Source organism: Dromaius novaehollandiae, chromosome W, assembly GCF_036370855.1.
Source record: "Dromaius novaehollandiae isolate bDroNov1 chromosome W, bDroNov1.hap1, whole genome shotgun sequence".
In the NCBI taxonomy this organism is placed as follows: domain Eukaryota; kingdom Metazoa; phylum Chordata; class Aves; order Casuariiformes; family Dromaiidae; genus Dromaius; species Dromaius novaehollandiae.
This window is the reverse complement of record NC_088130.1, coordinates 11,021,413-11,043,303: the sequence shown is the minus strand read 5'-3', so window position 1 is coordinate 11,043,303 and position 21,891 is coordinate 11,021,413. Positions and strand designations below refer to the sequence as shown.

Here is a 21,891-nt window from a genome sequence, read left to right as displayed (position 1 = left end):
AGTGAACAGGTGAACTGACACGTTGTTTGCTTTTTGTGGAACAGGCATACATTTTGGCTAAAAATAAAACTAAATAAAATGAAAGTAAATAAATAAATTGAAACACAAGCAAATCTGGCAGCCATGAATCCAACACAGATACACACAAAACACAGAACTACTGTAATTATACCCAAACTACAGTCTGGATTAGTAGGCTGAAATACTGTTTTAAAGAAAATAAATATAAAATAAACAAACAAACAAACATTTGTTTTTCTTATGACTCTGGTTCTAACCACTTCCTACAGTTTGCGAGGTTGTGTGTGTGCACGGAAAGCCACAGAAATGGATGGATAGGTATCAGAGAACTGCATGTCACCACGCAGAAGTAGCTTGATGTCAAGTAAGCAAGACAAATAAAGCACACACACATGCATGGAAGGTAATGGCCTGTTTCTCCAGCTACATATTATTCCAAGAAGTAACATCATTCCTGCGAGACAAAGAACTAAACTGTAATGCAAAGGCACTAAAATAAATAAATTACAGGACTTCGTAAGCTCTTCTAACAAGAATATACCCTACCAGCTTGATAAGCGACATATGCAGTACAGTTGCATAATTACAAGGAAAAAAAAAAGAAAAGAAAAGCTGCACGCACACACACACACACACACTTTTGCCTCTTTAGAAGAAAAACCATGCATCTCCTCCTGCTTCACTGGTTTTATACCATTTAGTGGGAAAACCTCACAGATGGGGAAAAAAAAACATGTAAAATTTTAAGATATTATACTCCACATTCTACTACATTGTGCATTGACAAAAAAAAAAGTTGTATATTAAAAGATTCAGCCAAAGGATTTTCTGAGAATAATAGCCAAATAAAAACTGCGCTAACAAAACTAACATGGTGGTAGATTTTATATAAACCAAAAGCACAAGAATACTATTATCCAGAGAATGTTCAAGTTAGAAATTTCTTCAAGAGAAGCAACTTAAAGGCATACATACTATCTTCTCTGTCAAGTCAAAGGCATCTGTAGTTGGGAATACAGCTGCAATTAAGCTGTTGGCAAATTCTGTACACGTCATTTATCTGATTTTGGTTCAAAGGCTAAAATCTTCAGAGATTATCATAAATCTAGTTCTTAACTCTAACTAGATGTAATAATTATTTGTAGCATATTACTCTACTGAACATCCCAACACAGAACTAAACTCCACTGGATTAGAATTGTCTTATAGGTAGCAAGCAAGAATGAACATGATTGAATAAATAAATCCTACGAGACCAAAAGCTACTCCTGACAAAGAATGTATCTAGTTTCTTATGATCACAGATGGTATTAATAGCCCAGTTTAAGATGATCACAAGCCAACTCTTTGTAAAAATAAAATATTATGGAGGCTAACACTTGAGTTAGAGCAAACATGCTAACTACGGGTTAAAAATATACATAAATTCAGTAATTCCCATGAAACAGTGATCTCAGTCCTATTTCTACCACATGCTCAATTTTACATTCTGATAAAAGCAAATTTACTTCTAAATTGTCTGTTTTGCCTTTCTATGAAATCAGCTGCTAAACCAGGAGAAACAGTCATTAAGTGAAATCCATCTTTTCATGGATGAAAGTAAATGTTATCTCCTTCAGTTTATTTACCATTTTAACACTGGGATAAACAGAGAGCATGAGGAAACGGAACACAGTACAAAAGTCTCACACTATTGCTTCTCAACATTCCCTTCTCCATCAGAAAAACAGAATTGTGTTTTATATGCAATTTCAGAGGGAAAAAAAAATAAAAATCAAGCATTGTTCCATCCAGCAGTCAGGTTGCCAAGAGGCATAAAGTCTTTAATTCTAGGAAATTGCCGATTACTAAAAGCACTCTAAGTTATGGCTTGACTGAGTCTTAGGGTCCCCAAAGACAATTCCCCATCTAGGAAAGAAAACAGCAGGATCTTAAAAAAATAAAATAAAATAAATAAAGTCCTACATCAGAAGTGTTTCTCATGAGGAATTACATGAGAACATTTTGGCATTATGTCCAATACCTGTAATTTCCTGGATGAAAACCCCACACAGAGGTTCACTTTAAAGGCGACTTGAGGAATCAGGGGAATGGTAATGAGATAAAGGGACTTTGATCTCTAAATCTCTTTCAATAGTGGGGCAGGTCAGCAGTGTTCAAAAGTCAGTCAGACAGCTGCTTGGTGGCCTGCACTCCGAGATAAGCTAGTGATCTCTTCTTCGTTAATGATGATCAGGTGCATGAATTGTAACCACCCTAATAAAAACTGGAAGCATCAGCAAAAACAGAAAAGATTAAAATGGCATACAGATTACCATCCTCTTTGAAAACATTTCGAAGTGTCAAGATTGGTCTCACACACACTACAAAAAGAAGTAAAACAGAACTTAATCAGAGCTATTTAAATACATATGTAGAACCAGAAGCAATGTGTTTTATTCTTTGAGAGTTTTTTCCACAGCACGATCATACAGCATCTAAGTTTCCAGGCTACTATTATTTCCTTTTTACAAACAAACAAACAAAGATGATGTAGAAGTGGAAAGTATTAAAAGTATCCGTATTATTTTCTCCCCTAGAAGATCAACTGAGATTTACTACAGCAAATTATGCTTGTAACAAGTGTCTCCAAGAAAAAAAGGGGTCCTTTTTGCAAACCACCTTTGAAAGATTTTCACTACCAAAAAAACTGCTGATTTCAACTCCATCTAGACAACACACTCTGGAAGAACAAACACCAAATCATTCAAGTACCTGGATGGCAATATAGTAACCTTCTAAAGATACACGTGACATTCCTTGGTTTTTCAGCATTTAATTTTTGTTGCTAGTACTCTTCTGGTCTATGAGATGAAGTGGAACACACCCTACTTAGTAAATCCAGTAGCAGAGTAAAATAAATGTCCCATATTTGATCCTGAGTTTCCCAAGCCTGATAGGTTCCTAAAAGTACAAGGAATGATGGCATCTTTCCCAACTTTTATGTGTTTGAGTTTTTCTGGCCTTATAAGTTAGTAGCTGCTGCTACGGAAACCTTCTGTTTGACTTTCTGGCTAACACCCATTTACCCAGAAACAAGGGCTGGAATCGCTTAGGCATTCTTTTCCAACATCCTCTAATATGAGCAAAAGAATTAGCAAAATGAGAGATTAAAGACTTAAGAGTTAAAAACTCGCCTGTGATGGGTTTATAGAACAAGGAGAGAAAAGCAACTTCCCTTAACTTACATAAATGTTTTCACTCCGCACAAGGATTCTTGCCAAAGTTTATCATGTTGCATTTGAGTTTGCAGCTGGTAGAGCAATGAAGTAGCCAGGTACAAGTAAGCGGTGCCCTGGCAGCCAGCGAGCACACGCTCAGGTACTATGACAGCCGGACAAACACGACTAGGCAACGAGGCAAGCTGTGCCATAAAAGCAAACCCTGTGAAGTCTAAAACACTTCTAATGCAAAATTTCATTATGTACCTTCACCAGCTTTCTTGCATAGTACCTCAGTGTATAAAGTCATGAGCAAGATGATTTGCTTGGTTGAGATCATAGCTATATCTTAACTAGAACAGCAACTTCTAAACTCCCGACTCCTAAGGAAAGGGACCCAACCCATCACAGATTCCATCATATCTGACTACACGGAGCCCCTACAGAATGATTACCTTGAGCTCTTATCTAGGATTTAATTTGAATTTGGCTAAACTCATGCAGAAAACTTGATCCATGTTTGGCGATGCTTACCAAGATTAGTGCTCTATTCTGAATTAACTTCAAACAGAGTTAAAGATCTAACTGCATTGATCTCTTTGTAGAGGAGATGAGTTTTTAGAAAAAAGAAAGGAAAAACAAGGTATATTTCAACTGCTGACTACTCTTTTCACAGTTTTCCCCCCAAGGAAAAAAGCAAACTCTCCTGCAGTAAATTCTTGGTGACTGGGGGTGAATCCCAAAACATTCCAACAACCATAGTATTTTCCTAGATATAATTTTCCTTTACAAAAGGCATAGATAATTAAGTGTCTTCCCAAGGTCCTATCCAGATCAATCTACCTATTTGCTCTGAGATGAGGCATACTGTCCGGTCCCATTCCTAACAGATGCTTCTTTCACACATAGAGATCAGCTAACTCTTCAGTAATCCAGTTCTGAGAAGAAAGTGCCAATACACAGCCCAGGTGTGCTAAGACAATAGTGATACTGCCTCTCCTATCTTTTCACTTCGCTCATACATTCATGGTTTCCATTTTCAGAAATTTCCTGATGCCCTACTGCTTTATTCATCCTGTGCATATATTATACCTCCTCTTCTCCTTACAGAAAGATAAGCTGAAAAACCACCATGAGGCTTATCTAAGCCATGTAGTTCCTATCAGTAGTTTGTCAGACAACTCTGCTCAAACAGACCAAAGCAGGAATCTTCTGTTTGGTGGGGAGGTTTTTTTTTTTTTTTTTTTTTTTTTGGTTTTCTGGCATAGCCACACTACCTTCTCAAATGCATAAGCAAAGAACAGCAGCACTCTTCTGCTGGCAACCGCAACCACACAGGGGTTCTGCAACAAAACTCCACAGTACCGACCCAGCTCAAAACACTAAACATAGCATGCAAATTAAACAGATTAAAACCCCACAAAGGATGAATAAAGGACAAATTGCATAGAATAATCAATAGACCACCATCCTTCAGTTTAGTTTCTATATCAACATTACTTATTGGGGGAACAATGTGCTTTCAGAACACTTAAGATTTAATCTTAAATTTAGCTTGAAAACACATTTGTGCTCTTCCTGGAACTTCCTTAGTAACTCCTAAAACTTTCAGAACTGTGGTGTCACTTGGACTCATGCCCTTCAATATTAATGCACCTCATTTCTTTGCACAGGGTTAACACAACACTTAATGCCTGCTGCACACTTACTTCCTTCATGCTCTGAATACTGCATATATGGCTTCCTAGTATTTCCTACATTCAAGTCTTCCCTTGGTTTTTCTATTGCTTTCTTGCTTTTGGTTCTTGCCAGTCAGACTTTTTTTTTTTTTTTTTTTTAAATAAGTAGAGCAAATAAATTTATGGGAAGTTTTTCAACATTCACCTTTTATTAGTAACAGCTGTTCATACATAGTAGTGTTCAAATGTGAGAAAAGATCTTTCCTGAATGTTATTCCATTTAGCAGGGCAAGAAAAAAAAATGCTCAGTGTTTATAGTATTCTGTTATTGCAACAAAGTTAATTACCATTAATCACACATCTACCTTATAATACTATTTCACACACCTTCCTGGGATTAATTTTGCACAGATTGGCATATTACTTAAAAGAAATCCTTTCCCTTGTGAAATTGCCATTGTCATTATACACCAACAAAAATAATTTGAAGGAGCTGAAAAAGCAGAATTATTATTTCTTAATGTTGCCGCATCTATCCGGATGTCCCTTCTCAAGAGAATCCTCTACTCGGCATATACTTTTCCCTCCTCTACTAATTCAATATTCTGTTCTTTAATGCGAGGTAAAATTTGGGGTCCCTTGGCTCTTTGACATATGAATAAAATTAACTTAGAATTCTCTGACTATTCAGGCTCTAAGCTAATTCCCATTAACTTCAGTGGGAGCAGATCACTTCTATAAAGAAGGGAAATCAAAACAAAAACAAAAACTCCATTGTAAGGGCTGAAACAAAATACTCCTTAGTGATGGATCAGCGGTATCACACTGATATCAAGATCATAAATCATGAATCATGTTTTCTCAAAAACAGTCACATACATAAAGACATATACACCCATATACGCTGGAATATAGCAAAGTGTCTCACATCTAGAATTAAATTATTACATACTTAGAAGCAGATTCTCCAGAGTAAGAGATACTTACTAGTACTGCTACAACAGACATCTGGATGTATATTAAGCATCTGTTTATTTCCTAGTTGTAAATGTATGCTATAGTAATTGCTTTGAAATACTTTTAAGTGTTCAGTGTGAGTATAAGGATAGATAATAAATCATATAAGATAACAAGAAAATAAGAAAAGGCTACAGTTCTGTTTCAAAATAGTCAGTTTTCTGATTTAATGAAGAGCAAAGAAAATAGTCAATTAGAATATGTTGCCCAATATCAGCATTTCTAACTTTGTGCACACAACTGAAAGACATTGTATCAGTGTTTCTACTTATATAAGTAGAAGAGACTGACTATTTCCATAGGTATTTCAGAACACAGCAGGGAAAGATTAAGCCAAATAACAAAACCAAACTGTAAAAAAACACCAAGATTTTTACAGAGAACTTGGGCACAGATGCGGACCTGAAACTGATTTTAACTCCTTGTTTAACCTATTCTTAACAACATTCAGCATTTTTGCATTAGTGATTTTTGTGCTGAATATATTTTTAATCAATAGTAGATATGTAAGTGTCTCATGGTTTATCATCATCCTTATTTTGCAGTTAAGGAAACAGACAAAGAGCTGCAAAGCAGCCTACCAAAAATATGCAGGGGCTGAATACAACTATGTCATTTTCTCATCAAGCACAGTTAAGAACTTCATTACAGAAAAACAGGTATCTTAACATACTCAGAGGTGCACTTGAACCTTTATGCTAAATGCTACTCTTCTGAAGATAAAACCACTGAAACGGATACAATAGGAAGCCTTCGATCACTACACTGGCTTACTTTACATTACACTTGCAAGTATTATGCACACTTATTTCCAAACAATTTTGAATGGATTTGGCTGTAACAGAAACTGTTGTCCGAGATCTATGGTTTTCAAGACCAATAAAGCTAACAGACAGTATGCCTATTAATATTCAATATTTCTGTTATTTGGCTTGTCCTGTACAAATTTGACTAGCCAAACATCCCAAAAGTTAGTCTCTAAACAGCTTAGTAACTACAATAAACATCCAGTGAAAACAAACAAACAACGTTTGTTTGGCCAAAGCTGCAAGAGCTGGTCAATGTATATATAAACAGGAAATTCATTTATGTACAACTTCTCAGAATTCTCATTATAATGCATTCACATTCCAAGACACACATCTGAGCAATAATGTACCAGCAGGGACTTACTGCAATATCTTCTGTGAGAAATTGCCACTCTGTTCTGTTCTATTTTAATAAACCACACGCAGCAGTTAAATTACATGAAAAAACAAGGAAGCGTGCTTGTTTCTCTCATTGATGAAAAAGTTATATAAAATCAGTGTAATCCATTGTTGGCTTAATGGGCCCACTTCCTCTTCAGATTTCTAAAGAAAATCCAAGCCTTTGCTAATTCACTGAGTTCTGCACATGAATCTTTAATTCAGCTGACACAGTATAAGAAAATAAATGCATATATATCCTGTAGGTTTACTGAGTAGCCACCCTAGATTCAAAGAGGGTCTCTCATGAAGACTGGTTGCAATTCCCGCTCATTCAAATGGCTTATCTTCCACCTGCTTCCTTTGGTAATGTATAGCGAATGGAAGGACACTCATATCTGACACCTCGCTTCACTGACACATCTGCTCTCTCTAACATAAAGAGCGCTCACCCCTTAAGAGCCACATCTGTGCATGCCACAATACCAGCAAGCACGATGCAAAATAGCAAACACAGTCAGGCTCTCCAATACTTAATTTGGCCAAGGTTTACAGGTATATTGACACAGCTAGCGAGATACAGCTAGTTGATTTTCTTAGGTACTCACAGCTCATCCTGCTGAGAAAATAATGTATAATATAAATATATGCCCATGTACAGGTAGAGTACATCCGGTGGCGAAGGTTTATGGCTACAATCTGTCACTGAGGCCCAAAACTGCTTTCTGAGACTAGGCAAAATTTCCACTTATGACAACCAAAATGATATACGTAGAACAGCTAGAGCACATGGTTCTTACTACTTAAAAAGAGATAATGTACATAGAGGTTTAAAACATAAGCACACAATACTGTACATTTTGTCTGGCATATAACAGTAAAAGAACATATTAAAAACACATCTTTTTTCCTAATAAAAAAATAATGCAAGTGTTTTTACGGCTATAAGCAAACAATGAATGGATATTAACAACTTTAAGCTCTGGAGAACAATCATAGAGTTTTTACAAAGTGCTCAGCAGTAATGAAATCCAGAAGAATTCGGAAAATACATGAGATTAAAAACAAATTCAGTGGAAGACTGAATTTGTTGCAAAGTGCCTTAAAAATTACAGCCAATTTTGCTAGCAGAACTACTAATATGTCTTTGTAATACATTTCAGTGCATATTTCTGAGTTCTGGCTTTTTAGAATTACAATAGTTCAAAAAACAAAAAAACTTTGCCCTAATTTTTAGAACAGATCAGAACAGGACCCCAAAAGTGGTATTTTACTATCTAATCAGAGAGAGGGTTTATTTTTAAGCTAGTCTTTAAAAATAGTCTTACAATGCAATGCAAGTTTTCCAGAAAAGACTTATAACAATTTAAACTCTTTGATCACATGAAGAGTAAAAAGATATAATTATTTATACGCAATAAGGGTGTATATATCACAGTGTGTCACACAGTAAACACTTCCTACAGAACTCGAGGGGAAAAAAAAAAGCTATTTCATTTTGCAAGGAAGCACTATAATTTCTACAAATCATGGAGGAAAAAAAATTTTTTTTAAATATTTGCTCCATTTGTATGTATGTATAAGTTTTAAATAACAAAAAAATATCTGTCATAAATGTACTCATTTGTTCCTTAAAACCTTTTAAGTTAAAACCTTTTATTTTACACTTGCAACAAGTTCTAGGAGCCTGCATGGCCAATTAACATGGCTCAGCTTAAGCTGTGCTGCTAACTCTCCTTATGATCAAAAGAATACATCTTAAGTCCCATGTTCAAAAGCCTTTAACCCACGTAGGCTTTTAAGTCCCACAACACTTTTCAAAGTGGGACTGAGAATTTGGCACTTCTGAAAAGTTTGTCTAACATTTACACAAAACAAAATTAAGCAATACTACTACTTTAAATTTTGAGAGGGAAATATATGTAATGGGACACTAACTTGAAGTCTAGTCAATTTAAAAAAAAACAAACAAAAAAACCAAACAAACTTCACCAAGCTGAGACATTATGTGTCTTCCCAGTCTCACCATTTTAGTGACTACGTTCCTATTGTTAAAATGTTTTTGTCTGTCTATAACCATACAAATGACCCCCACAAACAACACAAACTTAAGAACTGAGCAGCTGACTATGCTTGGGAAGCAGTGGCAGGTGGGGGGCAGGCAGGAGGAGGAAAGTGCTGTCAGATATCTAAAATAAACCTACTCAAGAACAAAGAGTTTTCCTCAAAATTTGTTTATAAATCAAAACTCAAATCTCTACCCAACCCCACAACTTCAGTGGTTCACCACTATACTGCATTTTACAAGATGAGATCATTAAGTGTTAATCCAAACAGCTGCACATGCACAAACACTTTCTGTCAACCTCAGTCATATGTTTTTTCTAAGTACAATATGAAAAATGTGTATACAACAATTCCTGTACTGGTTTCACCACGCAAATAGAGATATGCTATTAAGCATGACGCAGAACATTTACGTCTGTTGGTTTCAAGCACATCATGCTTACACCTTCACAAGTATAGCAACACTCTTGGTTTATGCTGATGTCAACGTATAAAAAAAAATAAGAAGAAAACCCCACTTTCATACAGGCAATCAGCAAGTTTTCTCCAAAGATCTCTAACTGATGGCCTCTTCTCTATTCTCTCTGAGGTCGCCACATTTCATTTGGTCTAAAGTAATATCACAATCAGGCCCCAATCTACCAGTGCCTATCTACACACTTAACATTGCTAGTGGGTGGATCTTACAAAGCAATGTGAGTTCTGCATTACTGATCACAGAAACAAACCTCTGAATTCCTTCTCTGGGTGGTATATATGGGCATCACCCACTAAATTTCATATATATATTTTTTTCGAACTTGGAAGAAACCTCTAGCATTACTGCAAAAAAAATGAGAGAAATGTAGAAATGATTTGGATCTGAGTAAGTCAAAAATGCCAACTGCCTCTCCTGAAGCAGATGTATATAATTAAGTCATTATACTTAAACATCTATAAAATTAAGCAAATGCAAGCTATAGATCCCCTATTTTATCTTCTTTTTATATCTTGAAATAGTCATAACATGCACTTCCACCAACCAAAATTAGGGCAAAACGAGGCAGAACGTTATTACTGGTAGCGCAGAACGTTATTACTGGTAGCGTATCCGTCGCCACCACTCCTTTTTCACACCGGTGAAGAATCCCAACACCTTTCTCCACGTATGGAAGACAAACTGTATTATTTAAAGTAGAAAATATCATATTCCTAAACAAGCACTGCCACCAAATTCTGACTTCTCCTTTCAGCTCTCCTTACCTCACGGAAAAGGCAGTTTACCCCCCAATATAAAACCACTATTTTCATATACATGACACAAGGAAAAAAATCCTTGGCACAAACGGCTCGCGTTCCCTTGGACCATCCCGGCTCATCCCCGCTCCAGACACTGGTGCGGACATATTTCAAGGCCTGCGAGTCCGAGGCACGAGCTGTGCTACCACAGGAACTACACAGCAGAGCAGAGCACATCCGACACGGCCAAACATATTTTAATTCAAAAGGCTTATTTTAGCACCAGCCGAATTACTATCAGATAAATGCCGCCTTTGCACACTTGCAGTCCCAAAATAACAGCCTCCCTTTTAATTAAGGGGAAACAGTACAATAAATCGCATTTCCTGGCCAGGGGGTGGATTGCGAGGTACTGGGGACCCTGTCATCCTCCGGCATACTTCAGGTTACTCCGGCTTCATGCATGCGTCTAAGGCTTTATGCTTTCTTTTTATTTTTGTTTTTATTATTAAAGTCGGTGCACAATCTGAGCGCGAGCCCCTTACCCCGATCTACCTCATAAAATAAAAACCACAATAATAAAATGCAATGATAATAATAAAAAAAAGAGCAGCCAGCGAGCCAACAGCCTTTCCAGGGCTCGCAGAACAATGCGGATATTAAAGCCTGTTACCATCAATCCGCAAAGCGACCCCCCCCCCCCGCCAGCCCTCTCAGCAACCCGCCGCCGCCTTCCCCCCGCCCCCCAGCCCCGCTCCCCCCGGCTCCATTTTGGAAGGCCACATCCCATCCCCCCCCCCCCCCAACCCCAACCCCCGCCCGCCGCCAGGCACCCCGGCGGCGCCCCGCCGCTGCCCGCGCACCCGCGGCGGCGGCGCCCGGGCCGGGCGGCGGCGGCCGTACTCACCCAGCAGCAACAGCTTCAGCTCCCGGCGGGCGTCCCGCTTGTCGCGGCGCAACTGCCTCTCGATCTCGTCGTTGATCCGCCGGGCTTCCTTGGCTTCCTCGCTCAGGCAGCACGCCATGATGGACTCCAGAGTCATTCTTCCTAACTGGCTCAGGCGCGGCCCCCACCCCCCCCTAAAAACGCACGCACGCACACACACACACACCCCGCCGCAGCGCCGGCCCCGGGAGACACGGGCGCTCTCTGCCCGCCGGCCCCCGTCCGGGCGCCGCAGGGCAGGCGCGGGCAGCTCCCCCGACGCCGCGCGCGGGCGAGCAGAAAGACGCCGGGCCCCGGCGGCGCGGATCCCCCTCGCCTCTGCCTCCGGCGCCCGCCGCGTCCAGCTCCTCCTCTCCTCTAAATCATGCGCCGAGCGGCGGGGACACATCCACCGCGGCGGCCGCAGCAGCGCTACCCGGCGAGTGCAGCCGCTCGGCGCAGCCACCCCGCGCCCGCCTTCCCTCGCCGCCGCCTCCCGCAGCCGGCGCGGTCCCGAGCGTCCCCGGCGAGCGACACCCCCGCGGCGCAGCGCAACGCGGCGCTCCGCCGTGCCCACCCCGCCCCCGCCGAGGCGCTAACGCCCGCCGCTGCCTCCCCGCCTCCGCGCACGCATCCTCCCACCTCGCCCACGCCCCGGCGCCACAGCCCGGCTCCCCCGCGCCCGGCGAGCGCCCGCCGGCGGAGCTCCCTCGCCGCCGACCCTCCTTCCCGGCGCGGCGGCGGGCGGGGCGCGGCGGCCGCTCGCCCCTCTGGCGCAGAGAGCCGCGGCGGCGGCGCGGCCCGTAAGGGAGGGCACGGGGCGGGCGGAGGGGGAGCCGCCGGCGAGGCCGAGTGGGCAGGCGGGAGCTGAGGCACGCGCGGCGCGGCTACGGCCCCGGCCCCCGCTCGCCGGGCTTTTCAGCGCCCCGGCTCCGCGGGTGTGGTGAAGCGGGAATATGGCGGCCCGTCTCTGCCGCTGCGCGCGCGCCGGCGGGGGGCGAGCGGGGCGCGGAGCCGCGCGCCCGGCCGGGCCCCGCGCCCGGGCGCCGCCCGGCCGCTGCCTGCCGCCGCCGCGGGGAGATGGGCGGGCGGCTCCGCACACCAAATGGCCGCAAGGAACGGCAGCCTTTTCATTTATTTATTTATTTATCCTGGAGGGCAGATTTTTTTTTTGATAGAGCAGTTTTTTGGGGGGGGTTGTTTTTTTTTTGACGCTACACGCTTTATCCGCTTTTGCTTCCTTTTGCTGGTCGGTGGTACGCGTTTCTGTTGTGCCCTGGCATCCTCCTCGCGGAAGAGCTGCCTTCGATTCAGGGGGATGTGAGCGTTTATGTGAGGGGAGGCGTGCGTTCTCCACCCTCAGGCAGAAATTAAAATGGGGGGGGGGGTAAAAGCGTGCTAGACGCTGGTAACTTCTTACGCCAGTCCACCTGAAAACTATACTTGAATAGTTCCTGCCATATACAGAAGAAAACAAAGATGTTCACTAGTGATTACAACAAACGAAACCAGTAGGAGCCTTCCCTTGCTTCCAAGAACCTGGTATTCTGTCATTTAAAGGAATCTGCTGTGACCTTTATTCAGCCAACACGGTTAGCCGCCACCTCTCTTCCCAGTGCCAGACCAGCATGCCCTCAATCCCGCTCCCCAAGAGCCTGTCTTTACACAGCCTCCAGATGGATGGCACGCTATTTGATGGACATTAATGATTAAAGCTCTAGTTTCTGTGGATTCATAAAATCTTTGCGAAGTTTCCACGCCTTTCCCCACCTCCACATTAAATTAACGGTATCTGGGAATGTTGCGAAATCTTCCAGGAAAGTCACAGTAGTCCATTAGGTAGAGGCGCATCACTCCCCATCTTCTAGCTTCACATGGGATGTCCTCTCCCGCGTCTGTTCTCATCTGTTTTGATAGTCACTTGCTCTTAAAACTGCTTGTATAGATTGACAATATGAATTAAGTAGTAAGGTCCATCATAAGGCATAAGACTAACAGGAAATTAAAAAATGTAATAATATAATAATACAATTTTTAGAGCATAAAAAATGTAAATGCATGATTTCTGCTTCATTCTGTATAGTATTTTTGTTTATAATGCATAAAAACAGTTAATACAACTTGGAATACTTTTATTTTTCTTTATTCCAGTAAGCTAATATGTAAACTTTAGGCTAAATTCTGGAATACTATTACAGAATACTATTATTAGTAATCAAAAACTATATGTCTGTAAAAGCATCTTCTCTATTTACTTGATTTTAAAATGTTTATGTATGTATTTGTTTGTCTGTCTGTGTTGTTGTCCCAGGTTTTTGTGTTAATATTAAATTGACCAATAAAATTTTCTCTACGTGGAATTACAGATATGGCATGTAAAAATGTGAGTAAATAATCAATGAGGAAAAGATTTTTCTTCATGAGATAAATTCTCAACATACCAGAAGTTCCTCCTAAAAGTTGGGGACTGAAAAGATGAAAATGGATGTGTGGCGCAGGTTACAAGAAGTAAGCAACGGATGTGCAGCTGCTTCATGCCCAAAACATTGCTGCAGAGTTCAAGTCCACAGCAAACAGCATCTGGCATCAAGTCTAAAGAAAGGAAATGAATGAGTCAATGAATCTGCGACGTATAGGTCAACTCATCAAAATCCCTCCACAAATTGGGGGTGCGGTAGTCCTATAAAAACACACATACCTAAAAAATACTGTAACCATCCCCAGTACATGAAGTCTGACTCAGCTTTCTTTAACCAACTCTTTTATATGCTGAGTGCTGAAGGCATGAACGCTGTGTGTACCTCAAATACGAAACTGTCATTTAATTTTGCATTTTTAATGAGAAAAGACACCCCTGGGACCGTAAGTTTAATCTCTGTGTACCACTCCTATTGACATCATTGGATACAAAATCACTACTGAATAAGTATCTTCAGATTTTTAATGGGTAAGCCGTCTAGTCCCGAATACAGCATTGGCTGATAGCCATTACACCCTGCTTTACCCATTTGCTTTTTGACTTAGTGGAAGTCAGAAAAACACCCATAATGGACAATTATGAGATAATAAACCTATGAGGAAATTTCTTTCCAGCCCTAATCTCCATAATGGCTGGCTTTTGTTTTGAAACATGAAACATCCTTTATAAATATTTTATTCTAATAAGAATTATCAGTAAATGACAGATACAATTGTTACACATACAGATAATTATTATCCATAGATATTATCCATACTCTTACCTAACCCTGTACAGATACTTCCTGATAAACCGTCCCTGTAACATTAATAATTTCATGTATTCCTCTATCCAAGTAGTCTCCAGTGCATGGCTCATAGCAACTCGTTGCCTGTGAGACATTTTCGTGTTGCTCACTGCCACAAGAAATTAGAAAGTTAAAAGTGAGACTGACGGAGCAAATAATGGTATTAAACACGCAGCATCTCCAGTAATCTTGCTCACGAGCCAACAAAGATTGGGGAATCACCACTCTATTTTATCATCTTTGTATCATTCTTTGCACCCATCAATCCCAGTTTTTAATTTCTTCCTTCCACATGCCTGAAGATATTTATTGTCATTCTGTCGGACATATCTCTGTTTGAGATAGGTTTTCTGTGATGTTTTGACAGCCTCCAAATAGTGTCTGAACTTGGTACTCACATGACAGTAAACCAGCAGATCATATGTAACAACATTGTAGGATTTTTGTTGTTAGTCAGCATCGCATCTTAAGCAACGGAATATCTTACAAGTGCTTTTTGATTGCTGTTGTGCATTAAGAAGATGTTTTCACAGTGCTATACACAATTACATCTTAGTCTTGTTTTTGAGTACTTAGAGTTAATTTAGAGGCCATCAGTATGTCTGAGCAGAGCAAATTATCCTTCCAGTATGCCTTCCTAATCATTTTTTTTTAGAAGAACAAACAAATTGTATCTGCTGGTTGTGTAGTGTTAAATGAGTAACATCCAGTATTTGCAATTTCCTTCAACTGAAATAATCAGTTTGTTCGAGTATGTGTTGTTTTGACAAAATCACCTTCTAAAAGTTCCTCAGTGTTACTTATTGCAAAGTAGTAACTGTCTGCTAGGGTCCTCCAGTATGAAGCAATGACTAAGAAAAGGTTAAAAAAAAGCATTCATTCATTTGGTTTTTGTGAAATATTTTTGTCATTTTTATTGTTTGTCTTTTTCTGTACTCGTTTGCATGCCAACTGTTCCTTTTGATGACTTATTTCTGAAGAAGTGCGAGAATTATTCAATATTTTACTGTTCTTTATATGCTCTCTTGGCCCTACTAGTTTTGTTTCCATCCACTTCAGTTAGGTTTGGGGGGAAGGTGATCTGTAGAAAACTACGGTATGTATAGCATTGTTGCTCTACATACCATGTCTATTATACCATAATCTGCCATATTATGATTGGCCTCAAAAAAATTTGTTCTTTTCCCTTTGCAGTCTTACCTTCCAGATATTCCTTTTATTTTTATTTTTTACAAGTCGCCTTTAATAACAGTGAGTTTCAGGTGTTTGCCAAAGCACATACAGCTCCAGTGGGAACTCCGATGAGTTCTGATGGTCCCGTTGCAAGGCTCAGTTGATGGTGATGCCTATCCCATCTTGACGGCGCAACGCAGAAAGGAAAATAAAATACCTGCAAGAGGAGCTACCAGAAGGGGATTAGCTAGCCAAGCAGGCATATAGCTCCAGTTGCACGCTGTGCGCGGAGCTGGATGCAGTACGCCCTAGCTGCATCCTGCCCATCCTTCTGCCTATACAGACCATTAGAAAGGCCAGTTTGCGTGCGTGTGTGTAAAAACTGATGGAAGAGCTCCTCGACTGAAGAAGCCCTGCTGCAACGCCCCGCCCTGAGACACTTTGGGGGATCTGCCCGCCCCCGCCGGCCGCCCCTGCCCCGGGGGCAGGAGGGAGCCCGGCTCCCCGCAGGGGCGGCAGGCGGCAGCCCCGGCCGCGCCGCGCCCCGGCGGCGCAGCTGCGGCGCCACCTGCCGGCGGCAAGGGGCGCCCAGCCCGGCGCCCCGGCCCGGCGGCACCCCCGCGGCCCCCAGCCCGCCCCGCTCGTCCCCCTCCTTACCCTGAAACGGAAATGGTGGCGGTCCCCGCCATCCCGCCCTTGAGGAGCCCTAGCGATGTTACTGTCGCTGCTTGTCGGATCGGGTCCCGAGCGCGGGGGGGGGTCATTCTCCCCGGCTCCCCGGTGCTGTTCGCCCCGCACCACCACACCGTGTTGGCCCCCGGCGGGCACGTCGCCATGTCGGGCTCACCGCGCCGCATCGGCTACTTCCACAAACCATGCCTGGGAGCGCAGGGAAAATCCTCTAAAAAATGTCTCCTTGTGGCCTGGTATTTCTCCTCTGATGCCTCTGCTGAAGAGTGGTAGCTCGAGCTCAGGGTGGTATAAAGTCACATCCACAACTTCTTGTTCCTCTTCCTGGAGAGTGCAGAGAGAAGCTGATGTGGAGGGAAGGCGCCATGGCAACGTGAGGGCTGAGAGGGCCACGGAGGCCTGGGGCAAGGCCCCGTGCGCAAGATGGCCACCGAGGGCAGCGGGCTGTGGTGGGTGTTAAGGAAATTAGGCTTGTCGGCCACCATAACAGGGCCTGACCCTAGGTTCCCGCAGAAAAGTTCAGAGCCAAATCAAAGCAAATTAAATAATTAAATTTTAATGACGCGCGTGCAGTAATTACAGCTCGAGCTGGGTGCCTCCGAAGAGGGACCCTAACATAAACAAATCCTGGGCAATTATAGTTTTTTCAACTTACATTTCCCACCCCTCATGCAGTAGTTAGACCAATAGTAATTTTTTGGTCTGGGGTCTCCTGCTCCTCATTGGGTCTCATCGTCATTCTGAGGTAAGCTGTTTTTCTCCTTATTTTTGTTTTTTGAGGTCTCTGATGACGGTTGTACCTCTGTTTTTGTTGGGTCTTACTGTTGTGTCTCAAGGTCCTGAGGAGGAGGAGGAGGAGGAGGAGGTGATTCTAAATCATAACAATTAACACTGCCCCAGCAGTGAGCTGAGGCTTTGTCCCTCAAGGTCCTAATGCCCTGCACTGGTCTTATTTCAAAGCCTTGACACCCTCCCTTTCGGAGTGTGAGACGCAGGAATGCAGACTGCTTGTAGCTTCCTTATCTTCCTAGCTTGAACCAGCTCTGAGGCCCTTTTCTTACTGGACTAAGTAAAAGTTCATTATTTTATCTAAGTGCGGCCTAAGGCTTCAGCAAATTTAGCTACTCATGCTAAGCAAGTTTTATATAAGTTGTGCTAAGCGGCTACCTCTAGACAGTTTCAGTTCGCTATTCTTTAACAGTGGGCGAGATGGCGCCTGGGCAGTCCGCTCCATGTGCGAGATGGCCACTGAGGGCAGCGGGCTGTGCTGGGTGAGATGGCGCCTGGGCAGCCCACTCCGTGCGTGAGATGGCTGCCAAGGGCATCAGGCTGTGGTGGGCAAGATGGCACCTGGGCAGCCCACTCCATGCATGAAATGTCCGCCAAGGGCAGCAGGCTGTGCTGGGTGAGATGGCGCCTGGGCAGCCCGCTCCGTGTGCGAGATGGCCGCCGAGGGCAGCAGGCTGTGGGGGGCGAGATGGTGCCTGGGCAGCCTGCTCCATGCACGAGATGGCTGCCGAGGGCAGCAGGCTGTGGTGGTCACGGTGGACGGAAGAGGCAGAGGGAGACCCTCGTTGTCCATCACCCTCTGCAGCTCCCTTCCCTGCTCTGCGCCATCTCGTCTTTCTCTTCTCTTCTGCCAGCTCTGGCTCTCAGCAAGCTGACTGAACTCCTTAACCCTGCATGAAACTGTTCATTTTTTCATGTTTTTCTGAGTTCATTTGCTGTTAGTTTAAGGAATTGCACTGGCTTCACAAAGATTCAGCGGAGCCGTAGAGCTAGTGCAAGGGAAATGGCCGGTGGGTTGGGGAGCCAGAGCGGTGAGCCACTGGATGGATCAGCTGTTCCCATAGGGTCTACATGGGTCTGGTGGAAATGTAGCGTAAGTTCCAGCACTGGAAAAACTCTTGATATCACCATATGATGTGGACACTGTAACACTGGTAGAGTACAAGGTGATACCACAGTACTTCAGCAGCTTCGAAAAGGGAGATAATTAAATGCTCAATAGTAGCATCTGTGGGCTTTTTGATGACTTTTTTCGCTGTTGTGTATCTACTGTCTTTATTGTGAAACAGGTGCCAATTATTTATCCAGGCTATTGTATTTTTATGATTTGGGATTTATTATCTGTTTCAAATTTCCCCCAAAAAGTTTTGGGAAAGTCTATGATTGATAAAATGTTCCTCCCAAGATACAGTCTGTTCGATACTATTCCTCCACTTCTGCAACCTAAATTATGAATCTTTATTTTGGCAGCCTAGGAATACTGCCATTTCCATCAAGATGACTTTTATGCTTTTTTCTTACATTCTTCAACATTCAAGTACATTTATTCTTTCCTTTCAACTTCTTGAATTAGCGTCATTTTTTACAAGGCAGCTTTTATTTTTACAGGGTTTCTATTTTTGTGCAGCTCTGAAATAAGTTACTCTTAGGCATATGATCATGCATACTTATTAACCTATAGAGACTTTGTGTAGTAGTTTATTTGCAGTCAGTCTCATGCTTTACTGGGTTATAAATGTTAAGAGTATTAGATGTTTGGGTTATGTATCTAAGAGCTCAAGCATTCTTTCCCTACTGTTGCTTGCACTCTTCTCCTTCAGTCTATTATTGGGTATATGCAGCCTAATTCTGATTTCATTTGAGTTTTACAGCACTGTAACTCCATCATCTTCAATGGAATTATACTGTTTTTCACCATTATATATAGTAGTATCAGTCTCCAGCTTCTCTTTTAAGATTTTTAATATACACAGTGTATATCCTCCACTTCATTCAGTGAATATTTGATCCTGCATCCTCAAGAAATACTTTGACCATTAGAATAAGTTGATAGGCCATCACTCCAACCTTATTTCTTCTTGTGTCACAAGACAGGGAGAAAACAGTTATTCAATACCCAAGTAGAGGTAGTTCATTGATAGGTCATTCATTAGTGTTTCATCGGAAATTTTTATTCATAATTCCTTCCATTATCCAAAGAGTGTATCAGCTGAGTTTACTTTTTTGCAATCCAAAATATGTTATTAGAATAACTATGGATAACTATCTTATCAGCCATAATTTTATAATGGAAGATTAGACCAAAATCAAGGCATGCCACAATACTTTTCATAACCTCATACCAAAGGTTAGTATGTAAGATGAAAAAATTACCATCTTGCATTATATCTTTCCTAAGTTAAAACACCTGAGCAATGCCCAATCAAAACACAGGTATGCAGTAGGTATAGGAGATTTTTTTTGAATGTATTTGTATTTCAATGTAAGCAAAGTGTTCCAGCCGGGATCAAGTACTTACAGCACAGAATGCAATATATATAACTGTAAAAATAAAGTGATCATCACTACAGCAACACTGGAAGTCAAAATGTTTGTGTATTTTTCTGCCTGAATAATTCTATAGCAGAGTAAATAATAATTGGATACTCTTGGTGCAATTCCAGCAGACATCACACAGTGTATCATTACAGTTTCAGGTATCATTCAACACCACATATGAAAGAGGTTTCTAAGGGAATCTGTCATCAGCAGAAGATTTCAGGGGGCAATGCATTTTAGCTCTCACATTTATGTTTGTATTTTCACCTGGTTGTCTTAAAGGGAATTACTTTCCTGATTAGCAAAAATCAAAACAAAAGAGCATAAATGGAAAAAAATTTGGTGTAAAAACTAATTTGTATGTGAATGCAAACTGACAATTCACAGCTAAGAAACTATGCAAATATCTCTTTCCACAGAATTTCCATATGTAGCGTTAGAGTATCATGAACCAATGTGATGTTTTTCCAGTGAATACCAACAGAAAATAAATACTCTCTTTAGTGTAATAGAACTTCTTAGAATTGCCTTTTCAACAATGTATAATTCAAACACAAATTCACTGCAAGATGAATTTGGACATTTCAGTAGTGAATCCTGAACTGTGCATATGCTTTATATCCTGCATTAATAGGAGCATCAGATATCTTTTGCATATTGCTAACAAATCTCGTAATGAAAAACAACAGGAAATGTCTGTCATCATTGAGTGATAAGTGACATGAGGATCAAAATTATGACCCGGTCAATTGTGGTTTGGGATGGGCAATTGAATGCTTTTTATAGCTACGTATAATTTTATAAAATGACAACAGAAGTCCATTGGGACACTGATTCCAGTCTTTATTATTTTGAAGTGATTGCAGAGAAGGATCTGAAGAAGATGACTAAACAATGTCTTCCTCTAAAATTGTAACAGTGGAGATGTCTTTCTATCTTCATGTGAGAACAGATAAAAAATGCTTATTGTACCAAGCATAAATGGTCCTCCTTAAGTCTTATGTAAGGCCATCACAAATACTTGAGATAAATATATTTATATATATAAATATACAAATATATTTAAAATAGTGGAGAAAACTGAGTTAGAAGGCAATAGCAGATAACTGGCTTCCATTTGGTACTTGTGCGGGAAGCAAGCCACTCAGCTATGTACTGAAGTAAAAATGTACATTGTACTGTGAGCCTCAGTTTAGAGCAGAAATAGCCAGTTAGTATGTTGCCTAAGACAGTACGGGATGATTTCTGAACCTGAACATAGGTAGAAATTGAAAACGTCTCATGCCTGAGATGCACAGCTAACTATAGTATTACCGTGATTGCTGTCAATTAGCCAAATTCCCTTGGCACTTAACATTGCATTTAGAGAGTGTTTGCTAATGCAGGAAGAAAAAAGAATGAAGATTGGTGAATCTATAGTTATATTTGAGGAAATTATGGAAATTCATTGGTGGTGAAAGGGATAACATGACTGGTTTAATTTGTCTGAAGAGACAGAAAAGAGACTTTTCGACAATTACAAAATGCTGCCTTGGACATATATAGAGTGCTACATAGAGTGCGAAGCTGGTTTAATTACACATTTGAATAAAACCCATTTATTACCCTGGTGTGGGTATGAAGCAGGCTCTCAGGGTGCTATATTTCCATTAGTCCACTTCCTAATCTGGTTACATTTTGAATTGTGGCTTTGCATTACGTTATACAGTATCTGATGAAAAATACTCTGAGATCTTGTTTTTCTTTTGGTGCTGATATATCTAAAGAGATTGCAAAGAGTTAGTGACTAAATACAAATGAAAGAATGTTCAGCATCCCTGCAACTTCCCTTTGAAAAGACTGGGAAATTTTCAGAAAAATCCGTGGTTAAATTGTAGCTTGGATCCTAAGAAAATTCGAGTTATTCTTTGAATTATGTTTCAGATCCAAACTTCTTGTATTTATGGTGGGAAAATTCCACCATTAATATATGCTTATTCTAAGAACCTGGTTGTGATTCTGTGGGTTTTACTTGGAAAAAAATGCGGCGCTCCCCCTACTGTTCCACTGTACCCAAATACCAGGAAGACCTGGACTTCACCCTGATGAGTTCACAGTGCCAATAACATCCCAAGAAGGACA

At 41.4% G+C, this 21,891-nt stretch overlaps 1 protein-coding gene across 1 annotated transcript in view; it reads right to left on the bottom strand.

Annotated features, from left to right (window-relative positions):
• The window catches only part of LOC112983244 (guanine nucleotide-binding protein G(q) subunit alpha), a 138,626-nt gene extending 126,484 nt beyond the window's left edge, over positions 1 to 12,142 (bottom strand). The window contains exon 1 of the mRNA XM_064500310.1: positions 11,297 to 12,142. Within this exon, the coding sequence (XP_064356380.1) occupies positions 11,297 to 11,723 (427 nt within the window). The 5' untranslated portion in view covers positions 11,724 to 12,142. The remainder of the gene's footprint in view (positions 1 to 11,296) is intronic.
• Positions 12,143 to 21,891: the final 9,749 nt, after the last annotated feature.